Genomic DNA, 22,644 nt, shown 5'->3' on the forward strand with positions numbered 1-22,644 from the left:
TACTTTTAAGTAATATTAATAGCACAAGCTATTATCTAGTTCCACATGTTCATACAAAACTAATGTTAAATCATCAGCTCCATACATCTTACTCAGTATTATAGAATAGAAATAGGTTTGGATTATTCAGTCTCTTGAACCTGTTATTTCACTATTTTATTAGATCATGGCTGATCTGTACTTTTAATTTCATTTACCTGCTTTCATCTGTATCCCTTACATAATAAATCTACCAATCCGTCTCAATATTTAACTTCAACATAGTTTCTAAACAAGGATGCTGACAACCTCCAAATTCAATACTCACTAATACAAAAATTAAAGCAATCATCATGCTTGGTTTTGCTTTGTTAAAAGGTAGATTTGATCATTCCCTTTAGTTCCCTGTCACACAACTGCATTAGGGCAGAGTATGAAAAACACTTTCCTAAACCTCTGCCAATGTTGCCTTGAGAATTGTGCAACAGCAACCCAAGGTAATTCTCCCTTGAGGAACACTTCACTGAATAGTTACAGCGCAGAGGCCATTAAGTCCATCATGTGTGTACTGGCTCTCCAAAAGAGCAGTTTACCTAGTGTCACTCCACAGCCTTCTCCCCACAGCCCTGCACATTCTTTTTTCAGATAAAAATCCAATGCCTCCTTAAATGTCTCGATTGGATCTGCCTCCACTGCATTCTCAGGCAGTGCATTCCAGATCCCAACCACTCGCTGCAGGTTTTTCCTCATGCCTCCATTGCTTTCTTTGCAAATTTCCTTAAATCGTTGCCCTCTTGTTCTACCAATGGAAACAGTTTTCCCCATCTACTCTGTCCAGACCCCTCATGACTTTAAATCCTCTATCAAATCTCCTCCCAACCTCTTTAATCTATCTAGAGAAGTGAAGTTCTTCATTCCCGGAACCATTTTCGTGAATCTTTTCTGCACTCTAATACCTTCATATCTTTCTTAAAAGCATGGTACCCCAAACTGGGCACAATACTCTAGTTGAGGCCAAACCAGTGTCCTATATGAGTTTAACATCACCTCCTTGCTTTTGCACTTTATATCCCTATTAATAAAGCTTAGGAGGCTGTATGTTTTATTAATCACTCACTCAACTTGTCCTGCCATCTTTAATGACTTATGCACATGTACACCCAGGTGTCTATGTTCCTGTACCCCTATCGTTTCTGGAAGCTTCCCCACCACTGAGTACTTATCAACACTCTTGAGGTAGAAAATCAGAGTCTCAATACCTGTGGCACAGCATACTAGAGTCTCAATATGCAGTATTAAGAGTACTACTTAAACATGAGATCCCAAATTTACACACTAGTTATTCTGTATTATTCAATTGATTACCAGAATAAAAACAAAGTCATTACTTTTGGTCTCTGGTACACACTTTGCACCTTCCCTTATCACTAACTCCATCCCTTACTCTGATCATTTGCTCAGACTGAATAAGACCATGCAAAATATTGGTGACCTGTTCGACTTCGAGATAAGCTTTAAATCATACATCCTGCTTACTTCCACCTCAGTCCATCTGCTACTGATAACCTTACCCATACCTGTATCACCTTTAGGCTCAATTTCTCTAATGTTCTCTATTATGGCTTCCATCATCATTGAACTTCAATTCATCCAAAATACAGCCACCTGCATCGATCATGCATTAAAGTGCTGACCCATCACCTCCATCTTTGTTAATCTACATTGGCTGGCTGACTCCCAGTGCATTAAATTTAAAGTACTCCAATCCCTCCATGACCTCACCCCATCGTACCTCAGTAATTTCCTCCAGACTTGTATTTAACTCCTGCACCGTACCATCCTCCAACTCTGGAACCCCTCCTTTTAATTCATCATGTTAATAGCAGAATCTTGAACTCCATCCCTAGAGCCATGTCACATCTTCTCTCTCCACCTTCAAAGGCCTTCTTAAAACAAATCTTTTCAAAAAACTGTCACTCACTAATTTATTGATGTACGCACCCTTGTTCAGTTCTAGTTAGTTTTTCTACTCCCCTTTAGATGCTTGAAGATGCTATACAAATGAGTTGATCAAAAGTATTTCGTTCACCTTTGTATCATATGGCAGAGAAAGTAACTAGATACTGTAATAGTTTGAAGATCTTTATATATTCTGATTTTATACTTATTGTGAATAATCACGTTGGAGGATGAAGCACTTTTCCCTTTATAAGGAAGTGCTTCTAAATAGTCCGTCAAAGTAAAAAAACTGAACCAGACTTACTGCAGTTGCTTTGGTCCACATATGCTTGCTCTGTGTACAGCCCCCTTGGGCTATGAAAGAATTGAAATCGGAAGTTTTTCTCTTACAGCAGCTCCAATATTTCATTCTGGGAGAAAATTGTTAGTGGTAGATATTTTAAATAATGAATTGAAAAATTGAGGCAAAAAACTTCATCAGTCAAGAAAGAATATTAAATTTGAATGTAATTACATGTTTTTTTTCTACCGAATTGGCACAAGATACTTGATATCTGATAGCTGTACAGTTATCAGCAGCTTTCACATTTAAACTCTGAAACCACTTGCTGGAGACAGTCTGACAGCAGACAATTAATACACAAGTTCCCTAAAACATTTGTATCATTTGAGTGCAATTATCTATTCCCTTATCTGTTCATTTTGTGTGAATTATTTAAGTATTTAGTTAAAATGTATTCGAATGGAATGCAGGCATTGCTGGTAAGGGCTGTCCAACATTGCCCAAAGAATGCCAAACCTACAAGTAGGAGGTTCTATGCATTGCAGTGATAAACAAAAATGACTGTCTCTGGAACAGAATTTTAAAAAGTGAACAAAAATAAATCTAACAAAAGAAAATGAAAAAATAAAATACTAACACTAATATTTACCTGGCTGAGAGAGATCTGGCTTTAAGTGGTACAAGAAAGCATTTCTGGAGACACTGCACCTATTGAGTGCTGTGCTCCAGGCTGTACAGGCACTCAACAATGATCTTGCACATCAGAATTTTCACAGCATGTTGAAACCACCTCACCATGTCCCCAAATGCTTAAAATCCCAGCTTCTAATCAGGTTTCTTTCATGGAACAGCATAAGCCTCATTCTCACCCAGAAAATCACGTACAATGCTTCTATTGATGATTTTCTGCTCCCATAATCATAGCCCCTACTGTATTATTGATGTGGAACACAGCAAAGAGAAACCATACATACCCTTCGTGGAAAATTGGCACTCCAGAGTGATAAACACATACCTCTTCATTGCTGCCTGCATCTAGAAAAGTCTTCAGAGGGTAAATGAGGGCAAAATTTAAAGAAGATAAACCAGAAAAAACCTCAGACTGAGCTAGTAAAAAACATATTAGAAAATTTATTCCTCCAAACTGGTTCTCGCTTTGTCTATTAGAAATTTAAGTTCTCCATTACAGTGGCTAAACAGCAAATTAACACAATACACTACATCAAATTACATTTGAATGTGGCAATTTCACTATTCTCGAATCACCCATTAAAAACTACGCAGTGAATAAACACATTTGAATTCATTTTTTAAATTATAGTAATTCTGATTGCCTTTAATTTATATTGGCATCTAAACAGAAATCAAGGTCACACTACCACAATTATTTCATACTACCAGGAATCTAGAGAAAATACTACTAGATTCAAACAGAGGTAGAAGTACATAAACATCAGAGGTTCAACTGGAATCAGTGCTCAGTATGCAAAACAATAAAAATCACACCACTTTCTAAGTGAAGATTCCCCATTTCTTACATTAAAGAATCCTCCATAACCCAGAAAGAGTAAACCCCTTTACAAGTTTGATAGCAGAGAGAGAGTGACAATGGACAAATCACACTGGTGTCATTATGTGCCAAAATACTGTAAGTAAAATATCTAACAGCAAAATGTCAACCGAATCCCCATTAGGCTGGTACAATGGTATTGTTAATTCATCTATTCCTTCTTAATAACAACCACAATAAAACAGTTTCTTAAAATAAAAATATTTTGATAATTTCCGAATAAGTGATAGCTCACAAGTTAAAATATTCTCACTACAAGACTGGGGGAGAATGTAGAAGGTAAGTGAAAGTAAATTACTGAAGATCTTTTTTCCCTTCATTAACAAAGGTAAAAAAGAACTTTTTTCACTATAGCCATATATGAAATACACTTTCCTCTGGCTCAACTACAAAATCCTAGGCACTGGAGTATCATGCCTTCAAATGGCCTTCTTTCAATCTTCAAAAGTGGTAGAGCAGGCTTTGCTTAAAGTATGAACCAAATGTATTAAATATACAAGTGAATAATGTAAGTGATACACAAGTTAATTTACAGTGGGCTGTCTTGCCTCACTCAAGTAAACAGAACAAAGAAAGGCTTGCTGCTCTAAGAAATAATCTTGCATATATGCCTTTCAAACATTTTGTCATGATCCTGGACCAGTCCCCCAAGTTCTGGTATGATCTGGTTAGGGACCAGTATTTTTCTGTTCAAAGTAGACAAAGATTGAGATTCAAGACACTTGCTAAGAAAATAAAGCCACAAGATTCCATGGGTTTTGAACAAACAAAAACAAACTTCACTCTTCAAGGTCAGAAAGATAAAACAATTTACAATATCTCTTGTACTCTATCATTCAGGGTTAATATGAGATGCATGTGAATTAACAGGCAAACTGTGGTCGAATGCACCACACTGCACAATAAATAGCAAACGCAACCAAGACATTTTCTCAGCAACCTACCCGGACGTCAATAAACACGGAGTCAACCAATCTCGTTGAAACTCTGTAGCCCTCACAAAGGACTCCAAACATTTCACTTTCGAAGATCAAGCCTCTGAATCCCCTCACAGCCACTCCAACTCAGAATGCCTCAACAACCGCATGCCTCCCAGGGCTTCAATCTCATCTCCCGAGACTCCGTTCCCCTGGATGCCTGCACTTCAGCCTCTACTTACTGGTGCAATTTCAACTCTTGACTAGCTGGCTAGCTTCAGTAGGCTGGCACTATCCCTGGATTTCACCAAGCTCCAATCTGCCCAGTTACACAAAGTTATGAATAGCTCCCAGGGCTTCTTCTGAGCCCTAATCCTTTCCAGCACAGAGCCAGTGACCTTCTGCCACCTTCTCCACTTCCCAGGACTTTTCGTCAGTCCGAACTGCACAGAGCTATCACCTGGCTCCTGGGACTCCTCCTGAGCCCCAACTACACAGAGCTAGCTAACAGCAACACTTTTGCTGCCTGGAGCCTGCTAAAAGCAGCAGCTTTTCAGTATGGCCTTTACCCCTGCTCCAGATCACTTATTCTCCCAGCGAACACCCAGGTAAATTGAAACCCTAAAACTTTCTTAAGCTCCATCCATCGCTATGACAACCGTGCCTTCCAGGGCTCAGATCACTTATTCTCCCAGCGAACACCCAGGTAAATTGAAACCCTAGAACTTCCTTAAGCTCCATCCATCGCTATGACAACCTAGCCTTCCAGGGCTCACTGAATGCTTTTATTTTAATTGTAGCTTTAATTGCCAAAACAACTCTCTGGGCTGCATTTCTTTGCAAGCACTGTAGATACCTCGTCTCCAATTCTCCAGCTAAGTAAGCCCACCTGCTGTTTTATGATCTTACCTTTCTAGCTGTTAACCCCTGAAGCCAACATAGCCCCAATCTTTTAAGTATAAAAAAGTCTTCAAGTTGCTTTAGTTGCATTTATTTCATGTTCTACAGTTAAACTAGAATCTCCCCAGAACTAAAATTTACATCTAAAATCTTACTATGAACCACGAACTAGGTATTTACAATAATATACAACATTTCCCTTAGTGTCAAGCACTTTTAAGCTGCCCGAGTTTCTAATACAAGACTTGAATGTTGCTATCATGCAGTCAAACGACCAACTACTTTCTTTCAGAAAACACAGAATGTCAAGAATCAAAACAGGCTCTTTTAAACCACAGAAAATTATAGGACATCCTTTGTTTTAGATAGCTGATCTCTCAGATTCAAAAACTGTCAGTCAGAACTGAAATATTCCTGAAGTCCGTATTAATATAATGAAAGCTTATATCTGTGCACATTTTCTATCAGGTTTTATAAATTTCTAGGTTTTCAGTTATGACAGCACACCAATTCATCATCCCACCAAAACTGACACCGTAGCAAGTCAGTTTTGTATTTCCCAGCTCCTCAGTCTTTACTTCAGAAGGTGCTTTTTCACCAATTCCATTTCTCTGCTTTTCAAGTTGTTGCTTCTTAGCAAAATTATATTTAAAATGACTGAATATATGACTTTAAAGACTGAATTATATCTGCGCATCATATTCAATTATTTTCTTCCCTCTATGTCATCCATTTCCTGATTTGTGTGCAATATCACAGAACGCTAACCAACTAATATTAAATCATATCAGCTGTAGTTATGATCTGTATTTATTAAAAAATAACAATCTTAATTCAGTAAAGGTACTTAACGTAATTCACAGAGAAAAGGATCATCTTGAGAACTATTCAAGAAATTCAGACTGCTACACTGCCATTTTGATAGCGACCTGGTATCAATTTATTTCTTTCACTCATTTGTTATTGCACCCTTTAAATCAGAAAAGGTAGCATATACCAAAAAAGCAATACATTTGATAGCAGGGCTTAGTTTCCCTTGAATATGCTTACCTTGTTACAACCTGCATTTTTACATGTGGTCCCAACCTTTATTTCATTACTATCCTCTTCTATAAAAGAGAAATTTTTTTTTAGTATACAACTATTCGATATTGAGGGAATGGGTAGGAAGGAAAATCATATTTTTGCAAACACTGAATTCTAAACAAATAATAAAAACTTGATTTTATATCAATTGTTGCCACCAAGACATTTTATGTGACAGCCAATAAAAATAACTTGGATTAATTTTTCTTTTTCAAAAGAAACCACATCAGTGACAATCATGATTAAAACATTTCTACCAATACAAGTTAATACAAGTTAAAAGGTGCAAGGAACAACTTAAAACTTTGTACTGCAGCTTGCAATCTCCAAAATGTTTTACCTTTATTTGTGGGTCCATTGTCAGCAGTTAACTTGAGTTTTTCTAGCGCTTGCTTCAATGAAGAAGAAACCTTTTGTTCCAATCTTACCAAAGGGGCATCTGGGCTATTCGGAACAAAAAAAGAATTTTTTTTTTGGTTGTTACTCGAGTACATTCAGTTTTTTAAAAATGCAAACTGAATCCATTTCACCTGCTCCCCCGCCCCCCCTTCCCCCGGTGTTTCTTCCTCAGTAACAACTGTGGCAAGATTTCCCAAGTGTAATTGCACCACCAAGGGCATTGGCATAATAAACCCTCAAGCAGCAACAGGCTCATCTTAAGAGCTTCAAGAGCCAGTCAAAAGTGATCATAATTTTTAATCCTCCTGGTTTACAGCCAGAGACCAATTTGGAACATGGCACTCACATTCAAAATAGACAGCCAACACAAGAGAAAACAAGGAAAATATATAGTATTATTTTTTGTTTTAAAGTGAGCATGTTTTATTCAGAATACAGATTAAAACAATACAAAAAAGTGAGCAAATGTAGTATCTATTCCTATCTTAGATTTTCCTGCTCTTGTCCTGAGGCAAAAGGATTGTTTCATCAGATAGAAAATCTGCTACTCTTCAGCTCAGAGCTGTTTGCAGAATATCAGAGGATGTTGCAGAAGAGCTCTATTCTGTCCCATTCAACCTCCATGTAGAGCCTACCAGCAATGCCAACAGGCAGACACAGGAAATTTGACTAACTTTTCCTGCCCCTATCGCAACACAAGAAAAATACAACTAATATTACAGTGAACAAAATTCCTGATTAATATTATGTTAATAAAGCTACTTAAAGAGTTGCTTCAGTGTCACAACACTGCAGCTGCAGATTTTAACAGGTAAGTCTTAACATATTTGGGGAAGAAAAAAAATGACTGCAAAAATCAAAATAAAAAAAGTTAGAAGGCCTTCAGAAAACCTGGTCGGGTAAAAATAAGGCCACTTCACAGTGTATGAAGTCAGTAATCAAATTAGTTCAGCTGTTGTTTATGAAGTTTATAAAGTTTCTTTTGATTTGGAGAAATCAGGAGTATAAGTTGGTATTTCATACCATTTCTAATGCATATTCCAACAATAGAAGAGTTTATTATTCACTCTACGGCTCACTATACAAGAAATTTGGTACAAGTTTCAGTTCATTGGAAGCACAAACTGGCCTATGGAGCTGGTATTTGTACAGAGCATGACTGAAGAATTTTGGGAAGGAGCATAAACTTAACTGTACAAATACAATAAAACTAAATTACAGATTTCAATTGCTCATACTGATTTGATTCAATTATAGTTTTGGTTAAAAGGATATCCTTCCCAAACTAACTGAGAGTAGGATTGTATTTCTCATTTTTTTCTATTTTAGGTAAAAGGTTTACCTTGGCCTTATAACTGCTTCGACTGGTTTTCGGCTCTGCATAACATATTCATTACTCTTAGATTTTAGTTGTGGTTCTGATGAGGTCTTCACTTCAGGTTTGACAGGCTCAGGAGGCTTTTCATTGCAGTGCTTTCCTTTTGTACAACCCTAAAAAAGTAACAACAAATACTGGCTTTCAAGCATAAAAGTTATTTGGTTTTCCTCAAAACGCTGGCTCAGATGTTGCAGGCAGTGACAAAAGGGATGGTGCTGACCTCGAAGAGAGCTGGCCACAAAGAATTAGCTCATTTTATGGACTTCCCAAATGTTGATGTTAATTTCAACCTGGCTCCAGCTACAGGGGGTCTCGGGTATCTAGGGCAGGGAAGTCAAGCAGGCTGAGCAGCTAACTGACATGAATTCTCAGAGCTTTCAAACCAGGAAGTAAAAAGCACTGATTACCATTCACTTTTTAATCATTTACAGAGGGCAAAATAAAGATCAGGACATACACATGGAATTAAAGTAGAAGCTGAAATGTCAAACTAGAAAAAATAAATATCTTAAAAATCTATGGAAGCTATTATAGAACGAAGAGAATGACACTCCAGACTTCCAACATTAGTTTTCCAGGACCAGAGTGGTTGTTCATCAGTAATTATGACTTAGTACACCCTTAAAAATTCAATCATACATCATTCAATAGTGAAAATAGTGCACAAGAAGTGGACGTTCATGACAAGTCACTGATTCTGTGCTGATGGTAGCTGAGATAATCAGGGTGTACCCTGTGAAGGAGCAGGATATCACTAACAACAATTTACAAATTCCCATGTTTAACCGTGTATTTGCAGATGTCTGAAGCTGCTGATAGTTTTACAAGTAATGAGAGTGAGACATTAATGTCACTGGACTAGTAATCCAGAGAGCCAGGCAAATTCCATGGATATGCAAGTTCAGATCGCACCATGGTAGTTGGTGGAATTTAAGTTCAGCTAATTAATAAAAACAAATCTGGAATTGAAAGTTAGTCTCAGTGGTGGTGACAATGAAACTATCGCCAATTGTCCTAAAAACCCATCTGGTTCACTAATTTCCTTTAGGAAAGGAAATCTGTAATCCTTACTCTGTCTGGCCTACATGTGACTCCAGACTCTCAGCAATGCGGTTGACTGCTCTCTGAAATGACCTGGCAAGCCACTCAGTTCCAGGGCATTTAGAGATGGACAAGAATACTGGCCTTGCCAATGATGCCCACATCCCATGAAAGAACCAAAAAAAAGGGAACTGCCAACGTTTGCTGTTGTTGCAACCCTAAATTCCATGCTATAGTCTATGTGGGATTGAAGGCAAACCGTTTCGGTAAAACGTAATGGCAATATTACTAATTCAGGCCTCGCCCTGGATAGCTTCTTCATATAGCGGCGCTGATCATTTCTGTAAGCAGTCTGAGCAGCTTATATTTAGAGGTGTGCTTACTACTACCTAATATCTAACTATACAATTTGATAACTCAAAAGGTTTTTATTCTTGCAATTCTGAGATCTGAATTGGATATTTAAGTCTTTCACACTTTTGCATCTCCAATATATTTAAAAATGAATCAAGAAAACACTTAGTAAGACAATTCCAGATACAAATCACAAAGTCGGTTAATTTCTCAGTACAGGTGAGAAATACAGTGATAGTTCCGGCTGGACTCTTAGTTAATCAGTGCAGATACTTGGTAATAATAAAAACAAATGAACATCCTACATTCTCCCACATCAGTGCCTTGCTTGATTTGAACAATATAACTTTGAATGGTCCTCCTACAATCTACAACCTTCTGGGAAAACCTGCCCTAGTAGCTTTCCTTTTAAATAAAACTGATTATACATGTCAGTCCTTTCTTTATCTCTGAGTTCACAAACAAAAGGGAAGGTGTATACCAGAAAATCCCCTGCCAAGCACCTAGTGGCAGCAACATCCCAACAGGAGGTATGAGGTGTAAATCAATTATGGAGACAGGATAATAAAAAGTGTTTTTCATATTTGGGAAAACAACTTCAATACCTAGCTCAATACTATCTTAACTACCTTTCATCTCTAATGCATTAAAAACTTGCGAACAATCTTTTATGTAAAAACCCAACATTGGAATGTCATTCTATTCCAAAATCTTTCTATGGAAAAATAGTCTAAAATCCCCCAAAAGTATAGCCACTCACACACATCATTAGTATTTTGCTTGCACTACAGCTGTTCAAGCTTTAAAAGAACTACATTCTAAGTTGTCCATAATTGTTTTAAGATTATTTAGCATCTGGCCTGAAAGCTTTCCCCTCTACAGGCAAACAAAATATCTGAATGTTGTGCCTTCATACTCCCATAATGCAATACTAATATTAGTAAACACTAGCAGCTCGGTGTTGAAATTTCAAATCTCCAAAACACAACAAATGCCCCCTTTAGTGCATCAATGGGACATAGCTCCTTGATGTAATGTAATCCCAGGTGGTGACAATTCAAACTAAGTCAGAGTTGACTCACTGTTATAATGTCACAGATGAATGGAGGAAAAGAATGCAATCTTCTCTTCAGATCAACCACCTCTCATATTACTAGAATAATTGATCCTGCCTCTGATTTCCCCATTTTATTCTGTCACCCTCACTATTTCAGATCCATATATCATCACTCCACCTTTCTGCATCCAGTCAATGTCACTATTAATCACCACCTTTTCAGGGCAATTAGGGATGGGCAATAAATTGCCATCAATACCCACATCCTGTGAATTCATATAGGTTCATGTGGTTAACAGTGAGGTTGAATGTCTTGGGCTACAGGAAGATATAGACGGGATGGTCAAATAGGCAGATAAGTGGCAGATGGAATTTAACCCTGAAAAGTGTGAGGTGATACACTTTGGAAGGAGTAATTTGACAAGGAAGTGTTTAATGACCAGCATGACACTAGGAAGTTCTGAGGAACAAAGGGACCTTGGCGAGTGTGTCCATAGATCTCTGAAGGCAGAAGAGCATGTTAGTGGGGTGGTGAAAAAGGCATATGGGATACTTGATTTTATCAACCGAGGCATAGATTACAAAAGTAGGGAGGTCATGTTGGAGTTGTATAGAACCTTGGTGAGGCCACAGCTGGAGTACTGTGTGCAGTTCTGGTCGCCACATTATAGGAAGGATGTGATTGCACTGCAGGGGGTGCAGAGGAGATTCACCAGGATGTTGCCTGGGATGAAACATTTAAGTTATGAAGAGAGGTTGGATAGACTTGGGATGTTTTCGTTGGAGCAGAGAAGACTGAGGGGCGACCTGATCGAGGTGTGCAAGATTATGAGGGGCATGGACAGGGTGGATAGGGAGCAGCTGTTCCCCTTAGTTGAAGGGTTAGTCACGAGGGGACACAAGTTCAAGGTGAAGGGCAGGAGGTTTAGGGGGGATGTGAGGAAAAACTTTTTTACCCAGAGGGTGGTGACGGTCTGGAATGCGCTGCCTGGGGGGGTGGTGGAGGCGGGTTGCCTCATATCCTTTAAAAAGTACCTGGATGAGCACTTGGCATGTCATAACATTCACGGCTATGAGCCAAGTGCTGGTAAATGGGATTAGGTAGGTAGGTCAGGTGGTTTTCACATGTCGGTGCAGATTATATGGGCTGAAGGGCCTCTTCTGCACTGTGTGACTCTGTGATTCTTTCGTCTCATTGTTTGGGGTAAACACACATACATAACACTGTCCAGAGATATCTAATAGTTAAAATTAGTTCTTAGAAACATTAATATCTGAAAACATGAGACACTTAGAACTATTTTGATTACAGCTAGCCCAGAACAAATGACCACAAGCATCTTCTGTTCATACTTCGCGGTGGAAATGACTAACATGCTAACTGAAAGACTATTGGAAAAGAACACTTTTAATCTTGAGTATTTATAATCAGTCTTTGAAAGTACCAGAAAATTGTAGGCTTCAATGCCCTGGTTTGCATTGTCTATTTCCAGCAGTCAAGTCAAGAGGTGCTTCTCTGGAACTTTTGTCAAGGACTGTTTTCAAAAAGGTATTGAAAAAAACTGTCAATGGCTCAAGATTCTTAATAATTTTGCAACAGTTTATCCATCATGTAAATCAAGTGTCTTGATTTTTTATTTTGCATATCTACAACTGTATTACCTGCAAATAAAATTGACATTAGTTTTACCCTGTGCATGTTTTGGGGTGTTTGAAATGGCAGTGAAAGATTAATTGTTTGCCCTGTAGTACGCTATCCAATTCACACCATGCATAAGAATGCAAATTTCAGTTTCAAACTGAAATTTGCATTCTTATGCAAGGATCAACCAATGCAAAATATATTTTTGCTATAAACCAGAGTTAAAAGTAAAAATTCTCTCCCATTGTCATAAAACCACTACTGATAAAATTCACCTAATTTTTGGCAAAGCAGAAATAATCAAATAGCAATGCTTAGACTCAATAAAGTGAAAGTAATTAGTCACTCTAGACCAATGATCATAAACATATCTAAACTGGAACACAATAAAATGCAAAGTTTTAGTGGGCAACATTGTGCTGTTGTCAACACGAAGTAGCACTTGGTAAGTTTGGATCTCTGCTCTGAGCCCCCACTACAGGCTCTCAGGAATCAGGAGAGGGAGAAGTGAATCAAGTAAAAGTAGTTTTTGAATAAAGTGAAATCAGATAGGAGTTTAATTTTGTACTAACATACTTAATTGTTAATTGTGTTAAGCCACAAACTAGGACCAGGTTTCATGCTGAAAATCGTGTCCCTGCATTTAATTTCTCCTTTAAGAATATTTAAGACTACATCAGCAGAGCTACATTTTGCCCCACAAAAGTTTATCAGTATCATATTTCCAGACTGTCATGAGGTCAGGGAGTAAATTACTTCAAATCAAACAGCAAAGGAATGAAATTATTTCAGCAGCACCAAAAAGAATCTTACCGCAATATTTAAGAAATCTGAGAAATCTGTAGTGCGTTTCTTACAGCAAGACCAACCCTATGGGGCAAAAAAAATCTTGTAAGTTACACAACAGAACGTGAGAAAGTTATTTTTGTCTGCTAAATTTACTTGAAAAACATTTCCGTAATGATCACAAACTTCTGCCACTATCATATAAAATGTGACAAACACTGAGAGTCTGTTAAAACTGTTTCATTCCTTCCCCTGCTGACTGCCACATACACCCCCACCCACCCAAGTGTCTAGCTTTGCCACATGGGAAGGCAGATACAAAAACAGAGCCAGTTAGCTCAGTTGGTTACATGTTGTGCTTAATAACCCAATGGTGCAGGTTCACTCCCCATACAGGCTGAGGTAGTTCTTGGGGCCTGCCTCTTCTACCTGCTCCATTGCGATACCATGGCATCAAAGAAAGGCTGCTAGAGATAAGAGCTATGTGGAGAGCCATGATTAACACCTTTGGACAACCGAGGACACAACATGAAGAGAGAGATACAAAAGCTGACAGCACAAACATTAACTATCCTTTATCAAGTGTACAACTTAAACTGGTAGTCTACCTAAATTTATTCTTGGCATAGTAGCATTCCACACGATCAAAATTTTCACCATGCTGTCTTTGATCAAAATCTTTTGACTTTCCTTTCGTAACACAAGTTCTCACAAAAAAAATAAGGAATTGGTTTCAGAAGAATGTCAGATTTAAATAGACATGCAAAATATTGATCTCAGGTGGAAAAACCTTAAACCATATATGATAAATTTGACTTTTACTATATCAAGTCACATTGATCTTTCAAACAAAACTGCACTGAGGCAGAATAGCTTTTAAAGTAACTACTGTCCAGTGAATTACCTTTGATCCTAAATGTTTTAAATATATCCACTCACTGGCATTTTCGACTTGCATTGCATCCTTTAGTTTGAATTTTTTGGGAGGAATTATACTTCAACACAAAACTACATTTTCACGAGTGCTAATTCCAGGTATCAGAATCATAGCATGAAATTTCCCCATCAGCAAGTTATACCAAAATTACATGGGAAAGTAATGTATATTGCCCGTGGCAAAATGCACATGGAAAATCAGATGATGCTGGAATGCAAGCTGTGTGTGATAAACCCACATGATTTAAAGTAACCGACAAAGCCAGTTGGAGCACCTCCACTGCCTTCAGGACAGCACAGTTGTTTACTACTTTTAAAAAAAACTTTCTGTAATGGCAGTGCTGTTTCATTCAGTAGCTTGACAAATTCTTAATTTTTCTCAGAAATTAGGATGTAATTTTTATAAAAAGGAATATTTCTTCAGGGTTCTCCATACAGAAGTTTGAAAAGCAATTTGCCGAAGACAGCGGAGTTTTCAAAAGAATGTCTCATCATTTTTGTACTGTACATGTCAAGATAGTGGAGACAAGCTATTGCTACATTACAGGAGTTTTGCTGAATGTTATCATTCCACACACTGTGACAGGAGCCCAGCCATCCCCGCATTCCTCACAATGACTCTGCAATCCAAGAGGTCCAGGTTCAGTAAGACCGTGGCCCAAGAGGTGGTGGATCGTGGGACACAGGTGAAAGAGTGGGAGCAGGTGGCTGAGGAGAAGGAAGAGCACCTTGCCATTTTCAATCACCTTCCCCTACTGAGCTGGCAGACGAGGGGATAAAAAAAGGCTAAAACCACCTTCCTCCCTTCTTGCTGCACAGTGCATTCGCCTCGTCACCATCAGGCTCCACCAAAACGGAATCAGAGTCACCCAGCTTACTCACTGCAAGCATCAATGTGGAGGCATAGCCCTGGGTTAAGCCAGGAACTAAAGGTCAGTGACAAGGGAGACTGTAACTAGATTGATTCTTACCACTTCTCAAAGAGAAACTGGCTTAGAAGGTGGTCTTGGACTATTGAGTCATAGGGCTCCAAGTTGACAGGCATAAGCCTCGCATATTATTGGAGCATCAGAATGCCCTGAGATCCCTCAACAGCAACTTGAAGCTTTTTACAGATCTGGTTTCAGGTCTGCAATGATGTTAAATGCAAGCATCAAGCAGGGTATGTTGGAATTGTGTCAACCAATGCAGCAGGTGGTGGCTGAATTTGCCCCGCAACAAATCTCCAACCAGGAGACAAAGAAGGACAAATCAAGATTGCAGCTCTCAGGGTGAAAGATCAGAGGGCAGCTCAAATCATGGCTGTCAGTCTCTCATCAAAAAGGATAACTGAGGCTTTGCAGGATTTGGCTCCTGTCGTTGAGTGAGACTGTGGATCTAAAACCAATTGGAAGGACCACGGGTGCGGGCAAAATGCTTTCCACGTCTGCGGGAACAGTTTCAGACTGGAATAAAACCTTCCAGCAGCAAGTATGATCCCACCCAGACATAGCAGGCAGGATCAGATCTCCCTCCTGAGAAACAGGTAGCTATCTGCCATGAGAAGAGACCCTACATAGCCACATCACCTCTCGGCTTGGAATTTTGAGTCCACCATTTCTCACCTTTATATTGTCTTATGGAAAATTGTCACCATTATTGTGAAATTTAGTTTTATGGTTGCTGTCATTATATTTTTGTATGCTTTGACATTAGACTAGGTGGTGACTTTACTCACTACACTATTGGGGTAAGCCAAAAGTTTAAAGTGGCACTCCTGCTGCCATGCCATGACTAGCATTTCTAATAGATGCACTGCCTGATTTGGACAACCGGTGTAACACAATTTTCCAGGTACTAACATTGATATTTATCACTTCAATCAACCTTTCAAAGATAATTAAAACATCTCATGCAAGTGATCCTGCACCATCAAGTAGTCAACATTTCAACTTTGGCAGCCAACAGCTGTACACAAACCATTCATTCTTAAAATTGAACATTTTAGAAAACAGATTTCCTACCTTCAATGCATCATGAAACACAGGTACACCGGGGTGGTATGTACAAGCATTTTCTGAAAAAAAGAAAAATATCAATCATTTAATGGAGCTAAGGAAAATAATTATTGCTGAACTAGTGGAACTCCCATGTCAGTGATTGTGGTAATTCACTAATGACTTGCATTTATATAGCGCCTTTAATATAGTAAAATGCATTACAGAAAATATCAATTTTTGTTTGAAACTGCAAATCACATAAGGAGATATTAGGACAAGTCAAACTGCTAAGCTTAGCGTATTTTCATGAAAAGAGAGAGGTAGAGGCTGTAAAGGTTTAGAGGGGGAATCTAGAGATTAAGGGGCTAGGCAACAAAAGGTATGGCTGCCAATGGTGAAGCAGTGGAAACTGGGAATAGGCAAGATGTCAGAGTCAGAGGAGTGCAGAGTATTGGAATATTGTAGGACTGTAGGAGAGGAAAAAGAGGAACTTGAAAACAAGGAGGATATCACATAATTGAGGCATTGCCAGACTTGTAGCCAACAACCTAAATCAGAGTACAGGGTGGTATAAGAGTGTTATACCATTTAATCCATAATGCAGTATTCTGCTACAATGCAGCTGTGTTACATCAAGTCAAAAGTACAAACTTGGTTGAGTAAATGGGCTCAGATGGAACTTCTAATGTTATTTTAGGTAGGGAACTTTAAAGATTAAAACAAGCTACTTTGAGAAGTTGCACCTCAGAAGCATCAAGCATTTTAACATTTTTGTTACTGCTGTAAAACGTTTATGCTTATACTAAACATTGCTAAAGTTAATGGCTCATAGGAACTGTATTTCCAGCCTCAATACATAAAATCTAGCCCATCTAGAAGTCTGCAAAAAGTCTGTCGCAACTAAATATTCTCTTTTGGATGAAAATCTACCATTTCAGGACTTCCCCATCTACATAAAATCATTTCTCTGATATCACCCTCATGACCATCATTCAACACCTCTATAGGGTGTTATGCAGGTTACATTCTAATCTGTGAACTTTCTAAAGAGCTGTTTGTGGAAAGGAGAGGGAATAAAGAAACACTAAGATAAAAGCAAAAAACTGCGGATGCTGGAAATCCAAAACAAAAACAAAAATACCTGGAAAAACTCAGTAGGTCTGGCAGCATCTGCGGAGAGGAACACAGTTAACGTTTCGAGTCCGAATGACCCTTCAACAGAACTAAGTAACACTAACTCCTGCTGCCGACCAGAAGGAGCTAGGAAGAGTTGCATATATGTGCTCAGCCTACACTATCAGCTCCTACAGGATAACTTTTGAATAATATTTAGCATTATTTGTTTTATAGCAGATGAAATAGGCAAGGAGCAAAATGGTACTTTTTACAATTGTATGACACATACCACAATTTCTTGCTTAGATGAGAAAGATTCTGGACTGTAATATTAATCAAATTTTATAATTAATATTCTAAACCATATTACTGCACACACACAATGATATAGAACATGCCATTTCTCACAATTCCATGCAAACAGGAATGTAATAGAAATGCATTATTTCTCCGCAAGTCAATATTCTCCTGTATTGACAAATGCATTCAAACAATACACACACTGTCATAACTCACAATGAAATGAACTAACAGCAAGGCTTATGTTACTACTTTGCACTATGCAAATAATTGAGAAAATGAAAATTGATTAAGCAAGAAAAAAAAAAGGATGCAGGGAGGCAGCTGGTGTAATCCATCAAATGCCCATGTCTAATTTTTAAACTTATTTTCCAAACACATACACAGCAACTTCTGGAGCCAAGAACTCCAAATCCAGAAACACATTGTCCAGAATTTTTTTAAGCAGCTCCCACAACTCTTAGAGTGCAATGAATAATTCAACTGCAACCTCACATTTTCCCATGTTACATTCAGGTTCTGATGATAATTAACTATGGGGCATTTATGTAGGAAACATTTTGAAGGAAAGAAAGAATCCAGGTGCCTAGCATTCCCCTTCATCCTAACATTCAAAACTAACTTTGTGAAAGTAAAATCTCTGTATGGTATCTCCCTCTTAATAAGTTATTCAGATTGACTCAGTTTCATTTTCACTAAGAATCAATTATTACCAAAATAAGAACCTTGCGACACTCTTGTGACATGCCACATTTATGCTTAAAGGCTTGAATTTATTTTAATGCAGGGAGCTATTTTCCACTCAGTCTAGTGATTTTTTTTAATTTCGATGGTTCAACTGGGAAGGTTATGAATTAGCCATCAAGAAATTAAGACAGTGGTAGCCTTAGGTGATAGAGGCAAAAACTATTTCCTGTGATAAGCGAGCAGCAGCCCTTCAGACTGCTGGTAATTTTTCCCCCAGTAGCATCTGGCAGAAGTACAGTTTTCTGAAGCAGCAATGGTCAAAGTTTAATGACTTCTTGGTCATTCTAACCAGGTAGACCCTGGTTAGTGGGTACTTGTGTGTGGGATACCTAAGGTGATAGGGCCTCCAATCTATCCTTTTTCATGTCCTATCCTCCCCCTATTATGGCATAAAGGCTGAGGGTATACCAGCTAATTAGCATTTTAGTATAGTGCAGTGCTTTGGAAACATGGAAGACAGTATTTGGATAAATAAAATAATTTTAGTTAGTGCTTCATAATATTTTATCATTGCTTTATGTCTCAGGTACATATTTATATTCAGTTCACACATTTATCAGGAATTCTGACATTATTCTACAACACAGAAAATTCTGAAATCCAGAAATGCCTTTGTCCCAAGCGTTATGGACGATAGGTTAGTGTGTATCCATAAAACGTGTCAGCATTTTTTTTGTTTAATGGGTTTATGCTCTGATGTCAAAAAGCACTATAATGAGTGACAAATGTGATTTTTCACATATAGTAAAGCAAGGATCAGAGTCTGGGTCACTACAGCAGAGGTGGCCAATTGAGTCCATGCCGGCTCTATGTAGAGAAATCTAGTCCATCTCCTGTTTTTAAACACCCAACGGCCCCCACCCCAAGCCCTGCAAGTACCTAGCCAATTTCATTTCAAATTCATTCATAATCTCCATTTCCGCCAATCTCCTAGGCACATCCCTCCCATATCTCTTGCCCAAAATCTTAAATGTGTGTTGTCTTGTCTCTGTACCATCAGCTAATAGGAAGAAATTTTCCTTGGCTACTTTACCTAAACCTGTCACAATCTCGTACACCTCTATTAGATTTCTCCTCAATCTCCTTCGCTCCCAAGAAAACAACCCAGCTTCTCAAATCTAACCTTGTGGCTAAAATCTCTCATCCCTGGAACCATTCTGATAAATCTCCTCTGCACCCTCTCAAAGAGCCCGACATCCTTCCTAAAGTGTGATGACTAGAACTGGACACAAGACTCTAGTTGTGACCTATAAGCTATAAGACCATAAGACGTAGGAGCAGAAGTAGGCCATTCGGCCCATCGAGTCTGCTCCACCATTCAATGAGATCATGGCTGATCTGATAATCCTCAAGTCCACTTTCCTGCCTTTTCCCCATAACCCTTGATTCCCTTACTGATTAAAAATGTCTATCTCAGCCTTGAATATACTTAACGATCTAACAAAAGCTTTATGAAGGTTTGCATAACTTCCCTGCTTTTGTGCTCAATGCTTCTACTTATGAAACCCAAGGTCCCATATGCTAGGCTAACCACCCTCTCAATATGTCCTGCCACCTTCAAAGATCCATGAACATGCAATCCAAGGTCCCCTCTACCCCTGCACTCTCTTTAGGACTGTGCAATTTAGCCTATTTTGCCTTCGGCCAAAATGCACCACCTCACACTTCTCCTTTAAATTCCACTTGCCATTTGTTTTTGGTATTGTTATGACCATTAGGCTTTATAAGGATATGTTCTAAACTGTCTCCTTTAATTCAAGGTAAAGCAGAGTGCCTTGGAATGGGGAAAACGTTGTGAACTCTGCTCAGTTTAAACCCAAGTGACTTGGTTGCCATGGTTATAGGGGGCCCAGTTCAAAACTTATTTAAAGGCAGGTGCAGCTTTACACTTGGACATGAAAGAAAAGGCAGCTGGCCTTGCTACTGCAGACTCTCAGAATCAGTCAGACTAACGGAGTTGGGGTGAGAGAACTCTCAACAGTTGCTGCTATGCCAGGCAGCAGACAAGGGCTGCTTTTGGGTTAACCGACCAGTGAAGGGCTGATGAGGAAGGAACCCACGTCCGAGGAAACAAGGATCGTGAAATGTTACGAGAGCATAGAATCTTACAATGGGAAGTCCATTTGATTATGCTCAAAGGGTTGAGTGAAGAGGACACTAATCAAAAAGCAGAATACTGCATATGCCGGATGAATTTAGCCACAGGAGGTCTCTCTCCACAGATGCTGCCTAACTTGAGTATTTCCAGCATTTTCTGTTTTTATTTGAGTGACGACGACTTGGGTTAAAAAGCCACTGGAAAATTCCCCTGGATGAAGCATGGAGAAGGCATCCTGATAAATTTAAGGTCAAGCTCCTCTCAACATTAAGATTTCATGTCTATGGAGAGTTCAGTATAACGTATAACCATGGCATGGGATTTTCTGTTAAGATAAAGGGAAGGTGCCCTTTCTGTGGTTTAATATATTAGTTGCTTACTAAGTGACGTTTAGTCAATTGTCACTTGGCAGTACAAAACTTGAATATTGCTGATAAAAGAGACATACTGTCAAAGCTTTTGCTCTTGCACTCATCAGGACAGATGCAAGAATAGTAAATCTCAAGAGGAACAACAATTTATACTGCATGAGAAGTTTGACAAGAGGACTCTGATTTGTAGAGGCATTGCCACGGAGAATGCACCAGGGAACAGTTAATTGCTAAGCGAAAATTGTTGTTCCACTTGAGATTTGGTATTCTCGCACCTGTCCTGATGAATGCAAGATGAGAAGCTTTGACAGCATTCCTCTATTTAGTCAATGTGGATTTTAGTTTGTTATAGTACAAGACTTAAAACATGAAATCTTATCATGCGATCCTTTAAGCTGGTCACTGGGAAATTCGTTTTAAAAGTTATTGGTCTCTAAGGGGATTGCAACAATATCAGCAAATTTAAAAATTTTACTCTGTATTCCAATATCCAAGTCATATCAAAAAAGCAGTGGTCCCAGAAATTACCCTTGGGGAACACCAATCAGCCTTTTATGTGGTACTTTCCTTAGCAACTTGGGATGTAAACCATCCAGTCTAGGTGATTTCTCCAATCTAAGCGCAGTCAGCCATTCAAGTACATGCTGTCCATCAATTTTCACCCCATCCATTACTTCTGCCATCTCGACTTTTACTGATACTTTGTCAGCATTCTCTTCTTCAAATAAAAAATGCCTACACAAAGTATTCTAGCCTTGCCTTGTGCCTCCAAGCACATTTCACCTTCTTTGTCCCCTATAAGCCGAACCCCACCTCTTACTGCCAGCATGTAAATAGTAGCATGTGGAAGATTTTTGGATTACCTTTTATGTTAAACAGTCTATTTTCGTACTCTCTGGCCTGATTCTCACTTGAATAATCCACCCGGCATGTATCCTACACCCTTTTTTTGACTCAATATATTCTCTATCTTCCAAGAAGCCCTAGCTTTGGTTACCCTGCTTTTCCACCTTAATGGAATGTACCTAGCCTATACCCAAAACATTTCTTCATCAGCTTTTCCTGTGAAACTTTGGTTACATTTTACCCTGATTAAACCCCCTCTCATCCAATTGCAGTTAGCTTTCTTCTAACTTAGAAGTTCTACTTTAGATTGCTCCTTGCTCTTCCATTATTAATCTAAACCTTAATATTATCACTCATACCCAAGTACTCTCCCAGACACTTGGCCCACCTCATTCCACAGCACCTGATCCAGCAATGTCTCTTTCCTAGTTGGACCAAGAACATACTAATGAAGGAAATTCTCCTGAACACATTTCAGAAATTCCCCCTTTGACTTACCCTTTATTCCAACACTATCCCAATCAATGTTTGGATTATTTAAGACACCAATCTCACCATTCTATACACCTTGCACATCTGTGATTTCTCTGTATATTTGCTCCTCCATCTCTAACTATTTGTTGGCCTATGGAATACATCCAAATCGAGAATATTCCATCACACTCCTGATTGTGCTGTGTAGATTGTGGAGGCGCCTTGGGAAGTCAGGTGAGTTATTCACCACAGAATTCTCAGGCTCTGACCTACACTTGCAGCTACAGTATTTCTATGACTAGTCCAGTTAAGTTTCTGGTCCATAGTAACCCCCAGGTGTAGATGGTGGGAGATTCAGCGATGGTAAAACCACTGAATGTCAAGGGGAGATGATTAGATTCTCTCTTGTTGGAAATAGCATCGCCT

At 38.7% G+C, this 22,644-nt stretch overlaps 1 protein-coding gene across 1 annotated transcript in view; it reads right to left on the reverse strand.

Moving 5' to 3' along the window:
* The window catches only part of LOC144682891 (cysteine and histidine-rich domain-containing protein 1-like), a 41,046-nt gene that overhangs the window by 12,809 nt on the left and 5,593 nt on the right, over positions 1-22,644 (reverse strand). The window contains exons 2-8 of the mRNA XM_078545756.1: positions 16,291-16,343; positions 13,379-13,435; positions 8,436-8,584; positions 7,035-7,138; positions 6,659-6,717; positions 3,196-3,266; positions 2,243-2,348 (exon numbers count right to left, since the gene is read on the reverse strand). Coding sequence (XP_078401882.1) covers positions 2,243-2,348; positions 3,196-3,266; positions 6,659-6,717; positions 7,035-7,138; positions 8,436-8,584; positions 13,379-13,435; positions 16,291-16,343 — 599 coding nt within the window. The remainder of the gene's footprint in view (positions 1-2,242; positions 2,349-3,195; positions 3,267-6,658; positions 6,718-7,034; positions 7,139-8,435; positions 8,585-13,378; positions 13,436-16,290; positions 16,344-22,644) is intronic.

Source organism: Cetorhinus maximus, chromosome 7 (assembly GCF_964194155.1).
Source record: "Cetorhinus maximus chromosome 7, sCetMax3.hap1.1, whole genome shotgun sequence".
NCBI classification, from domain to species: Eukaryota; Metazoa; Chordata; class Chondrichthyes; order Lamniformes; family Cetorhinidae; genus Cetorhinus; species Cetorhinus maximus.